This window comes from Callithrix jacchus, chromosome 11, assembly GCF_049354715.1.
Source record: "Callithrix jacchus isolate 240 chromosome 11, calJac240_pri, whole genome shotgun sequence".
Classification (NCBI taxonomy): domain Eukaryota; kingdom Metazoa; phylum Chordata; class Mammalia; order Primates; family Cebidae; genus Callithrix; species Callithrix jacchus.
Genome location: NC_133512.1, coordinates 11,967,586 through 11,980,942, shown reverse-complemented (window position 1 = coordinate 11,980,942; position 13,357 = coordinate 11,967,586). Strand labels below are relative to the sequence as shown.

The 13,357-nt window shown below is 46.1% G+C and overlaps 2 protein-coding genes across 7 annotated transcripts in view; one reads left to right on the top strand and one right to left on the bottom strand.

Annotated features, from left to right (window-relative positions):
• Positions 1-13,357, top strand: part of COA1 (cytochrome c oxidase assembly factor 1) — a 199,628-nt gene that overhangs the window by 34,957 nt on the left and 151,314 nt on the right. For all 3 annotated transcript variants that reach the window (XM_078342305.1, XM_078342306.1, XM_078342311.1), the window contains exon 3: positions 6,530-6,629. The gene's annotated coding sequence lies outside the window, so the exon portion shown is untranslated. The remainder of the gene's footprint in view (positions 1-6,529; positions 6,630-13,357) is intronic.
• The window catches only part of BLVRA (biliverdin reductase A), a 45,920-nt gene that overhangs the window by 28,624 nt on the left and 3,939 nt on the right, over positions 1-13,357 (bottom strand). For 2 of the 4 annotated variants that reach the window (XM_035253279.3, XM_002751362.7), the window contains exon 2: positions 6,056-6,088. In XM_035253279.3, coding sequence (XP_035109170.2) covers positions 6,056-6,067 — 12 coding nt within the window. In that variant the 5' untranslated portion in view covers positions 6,068-6,088. Of the gene's footprint in view, positions 1-6,055; positions 6,089-6,749; positions 6,925-13,357 lie in introns of all 4 variants that reach the window. The other 2 variants (XM_078342288.1, XM_009002101.5) reach the window with 2 other exon arrangements.

Below are 13,357 nucleotides of genomic sequence, written 5' to 3'. Positions count from 1 at the left end.
GCATCCTCTGCTGCCCTGGCCCCTGCCCTGTCCAATGACCCCAAGCCCCCCTGACTGCTCTAACCCTTCCTGGCCCTGCAGCAATTGGTTTTCACTCCTATGCCTCCCTGCTTCACCATGGGTCATCCAATACCTCTTGTCACCACATTCAAGGGCTTTTCCTCAGCCACATGCTCCTGGGCTTCAGACATGGGCGACCCTTCCCTGGACCTTCTTCAAACTCACTCCTTCCTTTCTTCTCTCACCTCATGCTGCTGAGGTTTTCTTTTCACATTTCATTTTCTTCATTTTGCCAGAGATGTGCATATTTCCCAAAGCCCAATCCTCATCCCTCTATTCTTCTCTCTCCCATGTATCTCCAGAGTGTGGAGGTCCCTTATTCTTAGGGTTTCCATGGCCACCTCTATGCCAAAGACTCTAGCATCCTGAGCTGTGGGCCATCCTCTCTTCCAAGCCGCATTCCCAAGGCATTTCAACCTGGCTGTCCCACCTGCCCTGGATCTTCACACTCTGTGCTAAATTCCAATCATCCACCCCTCCTGACAGCTGTCCTCTGAACTTCTGGGCAAAAGCCAGTAGCTCTAGGAATCCTGGTATCACCCAGCTTTAAATGCTTGGAGTCATTCCTGAATTCAGTAAACATCCTGAGATCAAAGGCCAACTGTGGCTGATAGTCCTTCTGTGCTTTCTCCCTCCAGCCAGCCTCTGGGCCACAGCAAGTTTTGCTTGAAATTTTCTGTCATATGATTTCCTTCCTCTGCATTTTCACTGACCCACTTAAGCTCTGGAGTGCATTAGAAGATTATTTAACAGTCTCTGACTCATCCTATCATTTAGTCAACTGACATTTAGTGAAGATAAGCTATGCATGGGGCATCAGGCCAGATGCCCTGGGGATGCTAAGATGAGCGAGGCACCTGGACAGCTACAGTCAAAGCAGGAGGGGAAGGTAACAAATAAAAAGATACATAAAGCACAATGGAAATTCGTAAGAGGGAGGTATGAATTCCCGAGAGGGGACTCTGAGGAAACTGTTCGTGGAGTACAAAGGACATTTGAACTGGATGGACAGGATTAGCTAGATGCAGACATGGACAAAGGCACTCATGGGTCAAAAACATCAGGGCTTAGGTCCCCATTATGCCCCTTAACCCCCTGTGACTTAGAGCACGTGACTTACTGCTCATTTTCCTCATCTACAAAACAGGTAACAATAGCATCTTGCTCTTAGGCTTTTTGTTAAGACTAAATGGATGCACGTTCTGGGCTGCTGTGTAGCACATTAACTATATATCGTGAATATGAAGAAAAATGAAGAATGAGATATAAATGATATAAAACATAATTATGTACATTAAAAGGATGTCAGGCTGGGCACTGTGGCTCACACCTATAATCCTAGCACTTTGGGAGGCTGAGGCGGGTGGGTCACTTGAGGTCAGGAGTTCAAGACCAGTCTGGCCAACATGTCAAAACTCTGTCTCTACTAAAACAAAACGAAAATTAGCTGGGTGTGGTGTCTCACACCTGTAATCCCAGCTACTCGAGAGGCCAAGGCAGGAGAATCGCTTGAGCAGGGAGGTAGAGGTTGCAGTGAGCTGAGATCACACCACCGCACTCCAGCTTGGGTGACAAGAGTGAGACTGTCTCAGAAAAAAAAAAAAAGTATATCACACGGGAGATGATATATGTTGCCAGGGGTGAGTAGCAAGGAGAGGTTGTGACTATAAAGGAAGGGGCAACAGAAGGGAATATTTTGGGGTGAGGGTCTACATTTTGATATCCTGGGGTGATTGTTATGCATGTATTTTTAACTGGTAAACCTGTACACCAAAAAAAAAAAAAAAAAAGAGTTAATTGTACTGCATACAATTTTTTTTTTTTTATTCTGAGACAGAGTCTCACTCTGAAGCCCAGGCTGGAGTGTAATGGCATGATCTTGGCTCACTACAACCTCTGCCTCCTGGGTTCAAGTGATTCTGCCTCAGCCTCCCGATTACAGGCATGTGCCACCATGCCCAATTAATTTTTGTATTTTCAGTAGAGATGGGGTTTCACTACGTTGGCCAGGCTGGTCTCAAACTCCTGACCTCAGGTGATCTGCCTGCTTCGGCCTCCCAAAGTGCTAGGTTTACAGGTGTGAGCCATGGTTCCCAGCCTACTGTATATAAATTTAGAAGGTATTTGCACAAAAACAAAATTTTTCATGAATATACACAAATAAAAAAGGAAAGCACTTAATTCATTAGCATAGTTGTCTTTGGCAGGGTGAGAATGAAGATGGAGAGAAAAGGGATACAAATATGAGTAAGTCTGAGAGCAGGGCCTTGCACAGCACCAGAGAGGCAATGTGTCAGGAACCGGGCATGCGGACCATCGCTCTGCTTGAGGCCGCCCCCGTCTTCCAAAAAGGAGAGTGAATGACCTAGAGGAGGGTGAGAAAAGTAAAGGAGGAGAAGAAAAGCATTAGGTAAATGAGGAAGTGATGAGGAGGCAGAAAGCAGGGGAAGAAAGGGACAGATTGGAAAGATATGGTGGTCTCACTTAGCGAGAAGTGTGGCATTAGTACCACACTTCCATTTTTACCATTAGAGCCATCAAGCCGGGTCTAGAGTCTGGCACAGTGTAGTGTCACATGAATTTCGGTGACTACATCAAAGCAATGGCAGGATTTATAGTCTTGGTCACCGGCTGCTGGTGTGTGGGAACAGAGTGAGGGGGCTGGAGTGCTGGGCCCACTGATGGCCCAGCAGGAGGAGCAGATTTGGGGCAAGTGAAAGCAGCAAGTCCAGCCTGGGCTGTAACGGGCTTGGGTTCTGACTGAGGCAGCTATGACTGAGATGAGTGACAGGCTGCTGGATGTACTTGTCTGTGTGAACAGATCCATCTGGGACTTCCCCAAACACACAAGTGACAAGGAAAGCTGTGGGGGCAGATGAGCTCCTAGGGCAGCAGGCAGGGCGCTGGGAAACACAGACTCTTAAGGAGTAGGGAGAAGAGGAGCCGAAGAGAGACTCTGAGTAGTGGCCTGAGAAACAGGCAGAAACCCTGGGGTGCCAAGGGGGCATTTCAAAAAAAGTGTGGTCAACAGTGTCATATGCTTAAGGAAAAAGTTTCTGCCAAATTTGGTAATGTAGGGTTCGCTGGTACCTTCCCTGAGACACAGAGCAGTGAGGACAGTCAGGCTGCAGTGGACTGGACAGAAAAGGGGGAAGGCAGTGTGACACCAAGCAACAAATGTGTACGGAACAGCTGGGCATGGCGGCTCCTGTCTGTAATCCCAGCACTTTGGGAGGCCGAGGTGGGAGGATCACTTGAGATCAGGAGTTCAAGACCAGTCTGGCCAATATACTGAAACCCTGGCTCTACTAAAAATACAAAAATTGTCCAGGCATGGTGGCACTCCTCTAATCCAAGCTACTTGGGAGACTGAGGTGGCAGAATCGCTTGAACCCTGGAGGCAGAGATTGCAGTGAGCCAAGATCATGCCACTGCACTACAGGCTGGGCAACAGAGTGAGGCCTGATCTCTAAATAAATAAATAAATAAATAAATAAAAAGATATGTAAGGAACAGCAGAAGAAGACCCAAGTCTAGGAATCTTCTTACAAGGTTAAGAGGAAAAGGCCAGCAGTGATCACTGATGACGGATGGAACTCTTCCTGGGCCAGGTTGTATAAGCTTAGTCTTAATGCAAAGTTTTTATTGTTTCTTTAGAACTTAGAAGATCCTGAGAATTCGAGCCAGCCACAGGGTGACCCACAGGGACCTTCAGATAAGGAGGTCAATGGCACAAGAAAGTGGTTACCAGAAGTCAGTCCCAAGCGGGCAGGGCTGGTTAAGATAACTAATAGGGAGACTTACTTTTGGCTGCTTTCCATTCTGTAGCCTGAGTTTTGCACTATGAACATGTATTTACATTGTTACAAAATACATTTTTATGAAATTTACAGAGATCATCACTGACCCTGACAAGACTCATTTAAGTATAATATGGGAGGGAAAAAAACTCCAAAATAGACTGCAACAGGCTGAGAATGACCCAAGGAAGAGAAAATGGAGAAATTAACTGAAAGCATCTCTTTTGAGAAGTCTGCTCACAGGGGATGAGAAAGGTAGTTGCTTGACAAGATGTGAGGTGGTGTTCTTTTGTTCTGAAGGAAGCATTTTGAAGTATTGATGAGAAAGAGGTAGTGGGAGTTAGGTTAACCATGCCGATGGCCAAGGAGGTAACTCCGGAGGCAGCGGAAGGTCTGCAGGCCGGAGTGTGCCGTCTCCGAGCAGAAGGGTACACCGTCAGCAGGTGATCGGACAGGCTTTGTATCACCACCCAAATCTCATCTTGAATTGTAATCCCCATAATCCCTGTGTGTCATGAGAGGAGCCAGGAAGCGGTAACTGAATCATGGGGGCGGTTTCCCCATTCGGTTCTCATGATAGGGCTCTCACCAGATCTGATGGTTTTATAAGGGGCTCTTTCCCCTTCACTAAGAACTTTTCCTTCCTGCCACCTTGTGAAGAAAGTGTCTTGCTCTCTTTCCCTTTGCTTTCTGCCATAACTGTTAAGTTTCCTGAGGCCTCCCCAGCCATGCTGAACTGTGAGTCAATTCAACCTCTTTCCTTTATAAATTACCCAGTCTTGGGCAGTTCTTTATAGCAGCATGAAGATGGACCAGGGATGTCTCATACTAGACAGGGATACTTCCTCCTTTCGTCTTCCCACACCCAGGCCTGGGGCAGAGGGGAAGCTGCTCCAGGATGGGCTTGAGTAGTTGAAGCCAATCACAAAATCCCTGCTCCTCAGACACACTACGGTCCAGAACCTGAGGCTGGCCAATACGACCAAAGGAGGCATTTGATGGGGCTTAAAAAAGGCTCCCACCCCTCTGAAGGAGTTGCAGGAAGCCACTTCTTCCTGCTGATGAAAGGGAATGCAAATGTGTACGGCCCCAACTGCCACTGCAGCCATCCTGCTGCCACAAGGGGACCTGCCCTAGCATGTAACCAACAGCTGGATGGGGAGCAGAGAGATGAAAAGCTCCTGGATCCTTGAGGAGGTCACAGAGCTGCAGGATCCACCAGCCCTGAAGCCTGCCCTTCACCTGGACTTCCAGGAAAAAGCCACATTAAGTCAGGCTTTCTGGTGTTCACAATCTGGAACTCTCTCGCTGACAAACATCCCTTGCAGTGTGACAGGAGGAACAGGACAAATGGCGAGGGAGGAATTGAGGGAGATGACGTTGGATGGAATGTTTACATTTCCTCTGTACAATGAAAAGATTTCGATGCTAAGAGTGAGGGGGAGCTTCGAGGAAGACAGAGCTTAGGTAGAGGGATGAAGCCTGGAGCTGGCGGTTCAGGGCACTGGGAAGGAGCTGCCTAGAGCGACAGGGAGCCTGGCGGGTGGTGCTGAGCACCAGATGAGGGTGTTGAGACATCTGCCAGCTGCAAACAGCACAAGGCTGTTTCACTTGCCCAAGAACCCCTCTTGTGGGGACAGCATCCGGGTTTGCTGTGGTGGATGGACAGGACAAGTGGGAAAAGCATAGTGGGCATCAGCACAGCAGTGGTTGAAGGGATGAACCCCAAGGTCTAGGCTGCACTTGGGAGGGAGTGAACAGAGGAAGGGGCTGATGGGTAAAACAAAAAAGAAAAAACAAAAGGATGAGAAGCTAGATGCCTCCACGAATCAGGGTACGGGAACTGAAGAGCACCAAGGCGACAATGCAGAGAAGGTGTCTCCAGAATAACACAAAGCAGGGATCTGGACCCAGCACCCTCCATGCCCTGAGCTGCCAGCCTGAGCTCTGGAGTGTTGTTTCAGGATTAGTTGCAGTGGGTAAGTTCGAATGAAGCCGGATAGACACAGATAAGAACTCAGAGGGACCTAATTCTTCCTGCATCACCCAGAACCATGTGCACATGGGTAGGCTAGAGGGGACGTGTTCTTAAGTTTGTGCTGATGTTTCTGAAAGGGAATGGAGACCCTGCAAAGGAGAAATGGAGGACACAGTAAGAAAAGCATCCCTTAAACTGGTCTGTGTAAAGAACTCACCTCTGTATTCATCTTGGTCTCTTCCTTTGGTAGCTGTAAAGACAAAAGCAGAGGTTCAGGTCCCTGGGGGCACCTGCCAAAACTCCATGCAAACACTCCACTTTGCCACGCCACGCTCCCCCACTGCTTCCTGTCTCATCGGTCTCATCTTCCCCAAATGTCTTTACCACCTGTGCCTTCCAGCCAGGGTACCCAGGCTGGTGACTACTTTGGGGCTAGTGATGGCTGACTTCCCTGGGACGTCACACCAGCATTGCTTCCTTAGAGAAGGGCATTTCCACCCCCAGGTCCATCTCCTACATTGGAAGAGCAGCTGCAATTGTGATGCCTCCACGGGAAGGATACAATTCCCAAAGCTGGTGCTTGAAGAGGACAGCTTTTTATCGTTTTTTTTTTTTTTTTTTTTTTTTTTAATTGAAATGGAGACAAGCAAGGAAATAAGAAATACATACTTACTATTTTTTTTCTTCCTAGCTGAGTTTCCAGAGGACTGCAGTTTAATCTGTTCAAAGAACAGTCCAAGAAGCCACTCTGGACCCTCAGCATTAAGACAAAGGATGGAGGGGGCAAACAGGTGAGCAGGGGTAGCAAGGAAGGAGGGGCAACAAGAGGAGATGAGGGGAGACCAGAGAGGGAAGGAAAAGGAAGACAGCGACTGCATGGCTTAACAGGGATCCCCAACTTTAGTGTACACCTGGGATTCTTGTTGAAAATGTATATTTCTGGGTTCTGCTGCCAGATTCTGATCCAGAAGGCCTAGAGTGGAGGGGAGGCCACGAATCTGCATTTTTACCAAGTATCCAGGGAAATGTGCACAGATGGTCGGGAGGCACGCTGGAGAAACACTGGAATGGCAGTAGAACAGAGGCCTGTAAAGATTAACATTTTCCCTCACTTTTTAGAGCCACTAGAATTGCCACTATATTTTAACTAAAACTGGGCAGGCACGGGCAGGCAAATGGATAACCAGAGGTGATGAAAAATGCACTACAGATGCCTTTCCAGCCCCTCCACCTGCATGGGCTGTCCAGGAAGCCAGTGCCGACGACCACTCCTAGTTTGCAGAGGGCAGGGGCCTCTGAAAAGGGAAGGCGTGGCAACCCCTGGCCTTGGACCCAGCACAGCATTTGACCTTATTCTCTTTGGTTAAGCACAGGAATGATAACCATGAATGACAGTGAAATAACCACCCCCATTCCAAAAAACAAACCAAACCTTGACTCCTGGCAACCTTAGGACTGACTACCTGGGGAAGGGTGTGTGGGTGACTGTGTGGGCTGTGTCGAAAAGAGCCTGCTTTCAGCAACTCCCCTCCCTTCTCTCTTCTCATTCCTCCTCCTGCTTTGAGAATGGGTCTCATGGCCCAACCTGGCTAGCACACATGATGCCTTTCCTTTTGCAGCCTGGAGCCTTTTCACATCTCCTGAAAAAAATCTCAAAAAGGGAACTTGCTAGAAGAAAAACTCCAAAAAGCAGAATGTAACAGAGAAAGTGGACTTTCTTCTCAGATCCTAGGAAGGCAGTATAGGTGTGATGTCTTTTTTTTTGGGGGGACAGTCTGGCTCTATTGCCCATGAGGAATGGAGTGCAGTGCAGTGGCACACTCTTGGCTCACTGCAACCTCCACCTCCTAGGTTCAAGTAAGTCTCCTGCCTCAGCCTCCCAAGTAGCTGGGATTACAGGTGCATGCCACCATGCCTGGCTAACTTTTTTTTTTTGTACTTTTCGTATAGATGGGGTTTCACCATGCTGGCCAGGCTGGTCTTGAACTTCTGACCTTGTAATCCACCCTTGGCCTCCCAAAGTGCTGGGATTACAGGTGTGAGCCACTGCGCCTGGCCTGTGTGATGTCTTTTTATGCATAAAACATATCAGAAAGGCCAGGCATCGTGGCTTATGCCTGTAATCCAAGCACTGTGGGAGGCTGAGGTGGGAGGATCACTTGAGCCCAGGAGTCCGAGACCAGCCTGGGCAACAAGGCGAGACCCTCTCTTTACTTAAAAAATTAAAAAATTCACCAGGCATTGTGGTATGCGCATATAGTCCTAGCTACTTGGGAGGCTGAGGCAGGATTGCTTGAGCCCAGGAATTTGAGGCTGCAGTGAGCTATGATCATGCCACTCACAGAGTGACAGAGACCCTATCTCTCTCTATCTCTCTCTTTTTTTTTAAACAATTTTGTACCCAGATGAGAGACTCTGTCTCATATTTTAAAAAATCTCAAAAGGAGATTTGACCCGTAGTCACTGAGAGCTGACCCGTAGGTGGTGTGTCGGGTGGGAGCCCCTGCACTAAGTGGAGGGTGTGTGAAGACACAGGAGCCAGAAGGTCCCCAGCAAGCATGGTCTGCTCACCCTCCCCTGGCTACCTGGAGGCCCCACAGAGATGCACTCCCCAACACCCTACTATGCTTTACTTCCGTTTTTAAGAACTTTCATTCAGGCCTCCCTTGGAGCTTGCACATAAGAGTCAAATAACAGAACACACAAATGTGAGGATGGATCTGTTCTCATCTAGTGCATACACATTAACCCTAATCCTCAGAACCCTGGCAAAAAAAAAAAAAGCTAGAATTAATTCCATTTAACAGACAAAGTAGCTGGAGTTCAGGGAGGGTAAATACCCTGCCTCAGAGCCAAGGCGCTGCAGCACTGCCCTGCAACGTCCAGACTTTCTCGTTCTAGACTCAAACCCCAGGCCGTGCCCGAGGCCTTGACAGGTCCTGTCTTACATTCACCCAGAGAGCTTCAATGATAAACAGGAGACCTGGTGTCCAGTCCTGTCAGTCCTGAACTACCCAAGCAACTACGATGGTCAGACGGGTTCCTCAGCTGTAGGCTAAATGGCTGGACTTCATCTCTAAGATCTGCTCCTGCTGTAACTTGCTCTCTGGTTCCCAGAAAGGAAATTCAGATAACTCTCAGTCATGATCACAGAATGTAAATTAGGATGACTGCAAGAAGGCCTATCCGACTGACAGATCAAAACGTTTGCTAGAGTGTGCTGCTAAAGTGTGGTCAGGAATACACTCTGACATTACTGGGGGGGGGGCTGCAGGTGGGCAGCGTCTCTGTGGAAGGCAGTGTAGCCATAGCTGTTAAAATTCCAATCTGACCGGGCAATTCTACTGCTTCCTATTTCTGTCTCCAGCCCCAAACTACATTCAGAAGGAACTGCCCTGAATCCTTGGACCTTGTAGAAATTTCACTACTGCGTGCTTTCCCTTTCTAATGAGAACTTAGAGGAAAGCTTTCCTATAGACGTGGTCTACAAAACATTACACATAATCTTTATTGTTTCCCTACGTAATCTGGGGAAAGCAAAACAAAAGAAAGCCGACAAACAAAAGGATGTGGAGAGGTGCATATGCCTGAGAAAGCAGCCACCCAGAACCACACTGGGCATCAGGGGAGTGCCACCTACAATCAATTGCATTGCTGTTTGTTTACTTTTCAGGAACAGGAATTCGCTCTTTACCCAGACTGGAATGCAGTGGCACATGTGATCACAGCTCACTGCAACCTCGAACTCCTGGGCTCGGGGGATCCTCCTGCCTCAGCCTCCCAAAGATCTGCGATTGCAGGCATGAGTCACTGCACCTGACCACATTGCTGTTTTAAAAGCACATTCAGATGGGGTACCCTAGCTAGTTGCTTACAGAGCTTTGAGTGACTGGCAGGACCTGCCATGGTCACAAAACTGCAAAGGGCAGATGTATCCTTTCTGTGCTATTTCCCCTTCTGCTTTCAACTCCCCCTTATTATAAGACGCACTGTCAGGAGAGGCAGCAGCCATAGGCCAGGCAAGATCTGTCTCCACCTTCCAGCTCTGCGCCTGCCCGTCACACAGCTCCCTCTCCTTTCCTCCCCATCGTCTGGCCAGGACCAGTTAAACTCTGAACAGAATGCAGGAGGAACTTTATTCTGTACTTTAATATATCTGAAAATATCTAAGACCTATTTCTATAACAAAAAGGTTTTGATTTGTTTAGTTTTCCTTTTTTTATTTAAATTTCAAAGGTTTAGTATTGAAACGGTCAAACACAAAAACATTCTGTTTTCTAACTTTTAGTATAATGTTGAGAAAGATTTTCCCAAAAGACTTATATTAAATAGATATATTTTTATTTCCTTTTAGATTTTTAACTTTTCTTTTTTTCTTTTGAAATGGAGTTTCACTCTTGTCACCCAGGCTGGAGTGCAGTGGTACAGTCTCGGCTCACTGCAACCTCTGCCTCCCGGGTTCAAGCCATTCTCCCGGCTCAGCCTCCTGAGTAGCTGGGATTACAGGCACATACCACCATGCCCAACTAATTTTTATATTTTTAGTAGAAACGGGGTATTGCCATGTTGGCCAGGCTGGTCTTGAACCCCTGACCTAAGGTGATCCAGTTGCCTTGGCCTCCCAAAGTTCTGGAATTACAGGTGTGAGCCACGGTGCCTGGCCTTAACTTTTCTTTCTTTATCTATATATATTTTAAATCAAATCTAAATAGTATTTTGGTATATGGCATGAGATAAGGCTCCAACTTTACATTTCGCCAAATAATTGAGTTGTTTCTACATTATTTATTGACCGTTTCATCTTTTCCCCCAGTGACTCCGCACTTACATTTTTATGAATACAGTTGTTCTTTTTCACTTTTTCTGCTGTGCCACAGACCTCGATTACCATGCTTATTACATACTGTTTACATTATACGGCTTTACCGTGTTTCAATACCTGGCAATTCAAGTTCTCTCATTAATCTTGTTCAGTATTACTATATATTCTTACTTGCCTAGACCTCCATATTAATTTTAGAACATCTTATCAAGTTAAAAAATTCCAGTGGGACTGTGACTGTGACTACGAATGCATCAAATTTATATATTAAATTAGGCTGAATTAAGAAGCCTTCCCATCCAGAAACATGGTATTCCTTTCTAGGAGCAGCCACTTTAAAAATAAATAAATAGGCTGGGTGAGGAGGCTCCTGTCTTTGGGAGGCCGAGGGGGGCAGATCACTTGAGGCCAGGAGTTCAAGATCAGCCTGGGCAACATGGTGAAACCCTGTCTCTACTAAAATTACAAAAATTAGCAAGGGGTGGTGGCACGACCCTGTAATACCAGCTGTTCGGGAGGCTGAGACATGAGAATCACTGGGTTGGGGGGGGTGCGTGGTGGGGGGTGGGCAGAGGTTGCAGTAAGCTGAGATCACACCACTGCACTCCAGCTTGGGTCACAGAGCAAGGCTCTGTCTCTAAATGAACAAATAATTTTAAAAGAAGAATCTTGAGTTAGTTCCTGAATTATTGCGTAATGACAAATAACAGCTCAGGCTGCAGTGGCTCACAGGAAGTGGAAAGAAAAAAGTCAACACCTTTGTAGAAGCAACTTGCTTAAAGCAATTGAAAGCAGGTTTCTCCTCCCCCCTATTATCTATTGCAGCTGGTCTGCACAACAGTCTTGGAGTTTGAGCCTTTATTTGCTTTGACCCCAAAACACAATGGATTCAGGTGCACAGAGATGAGCTGTCTTTCTAAGTGATGAAGAGCCAGCCTGTGACCCCAGAGTTCTAGACCTAGCTTGGCACCCACTAGTTGTGTGATCAAGAGTAGGGCATGGGGTCCCTTGTGCCTTAGTGTCTGCACCTTGACATAGGAGAGGGGGCAGATGAACTTAGATGACCCTTATGTTCTTTTTCTGTGCTAACATGCTATCACTTTAACCCACTTTACTTCTTTTTTGCGGGGAGGTTCTCTTTCAGTTTAACTTTCTTGGTATCTGGCTTGGTTAACTGAAGGTTTTTAGCTTCTCTTCTGGCTCTGCAAGCAAACTAGGTTGAGGCTCAAGTTGCAGTCATCAAGGCCCCAGGGACAAAAGTGCTGTACGGACAAGGCTTTTCCCCGGCACTCTGCCAAGGAGAAACCAGCCTCTTCCTCACCCCACCTTTCCACCCACCCCCATCTGCTCTATGTCTCACATTTTCTTCCTCCTGACCACTTCAAAAGCTTCTACCTTTTACTGAAAGTGATCTTAATATAACGAGAGAAATGAGACGAGGTCAATTACTTTCACTAAAGCCTACCGTATTTAAACTTAGAAGGGCATAATCATGTTTGAAAAGAGCTGCTTATTAACTCAAATATTTGTAGAACAATGTGCAACTCAATTTCAAAATTGGGTTGAAGGCAGGACTTTTCTGGAGTTCTTGGGCATTGACCGCCCCCAGAAGGTTCAGGTCATAACTGCTCCCTTATTGCTGAAAGATGAGTTCTGCCCAGCGGAGTGCTACAGGTACTGCCTACACAGGCACGACTCACAAGTGCGGGGGTGGGCAGGGGAAGGAATACAAACCTTCCACATAGCCAAAATATGTGTGGGCCTAACTTTTGTGTCTAGCATTTTAATAGTTCAATAATTATGCTTTCAAAGGTCTCTAGAGAGAACATCTTTTTTCAGCAGACCAAGATTTTTTACAAGCAAGATTTCACGATGTGTTATCTGCATCCTCAATATGAATTACATAAAAAATTGTATTCTCTACACTGACTATATCAGGTTCTTTCACTCTTTTGTTTTCCCTTAGATTTTTTTAAGGTACTTCAAGTTCTCAGATTTCAGGTGAGGAACTTCAAGGCCTTTTTAAAGTCTGAGGTTTTCTGAATTTGTAAAAGAGAAACAGCTAAGTTAGAAGAAAAAAATCATATGTGCAAGTGCGAGTTATATAAGATATCCAACGATTTACTGAGTCATCAGCAAATATTTGTTTTAGCACAACAGACAGCACACATGAACTGAAATAGGGTGGACAGAAAAAAAAAAAAACTAAAGAGATCCTGTAGCACCTAAAAAGAGACACAAGTCTGGAAATACATACATCAAAATATTAACAGTAATTATATCTGAGTGGTGGAACTTTTAGTGACTTACTTTCTTTTTGCTTACCTATATACTTTAAACTTTTCTATAAAGGTTAGTTAACATAATTATTCAAAACTCTAAAAACCATTACAAATTATGCCATATTCACTGACTGCATCCCTCCTAGGGGTACTTCAAGTTCTCAGATTAACTTGAAGTTAATTAAGTTCAAGTTCTCTTAATTAAACACAGGGCAATAACATATCAAGGTGCTCTGATAATGAAGTGTAAGAAACTTTTCTCTATAGTTGAGATTCAGGAAAGGCTCCGCTTCCTTCAAGGCCATTAACATTTGGGGGATCAATGAATGAATGAATGAATGAAGTTGCTATGTATGTTTTACTTTCAAATGACAAGAACCATGTAACTGACCAAGTTTACCTTTCTAGAAACAAA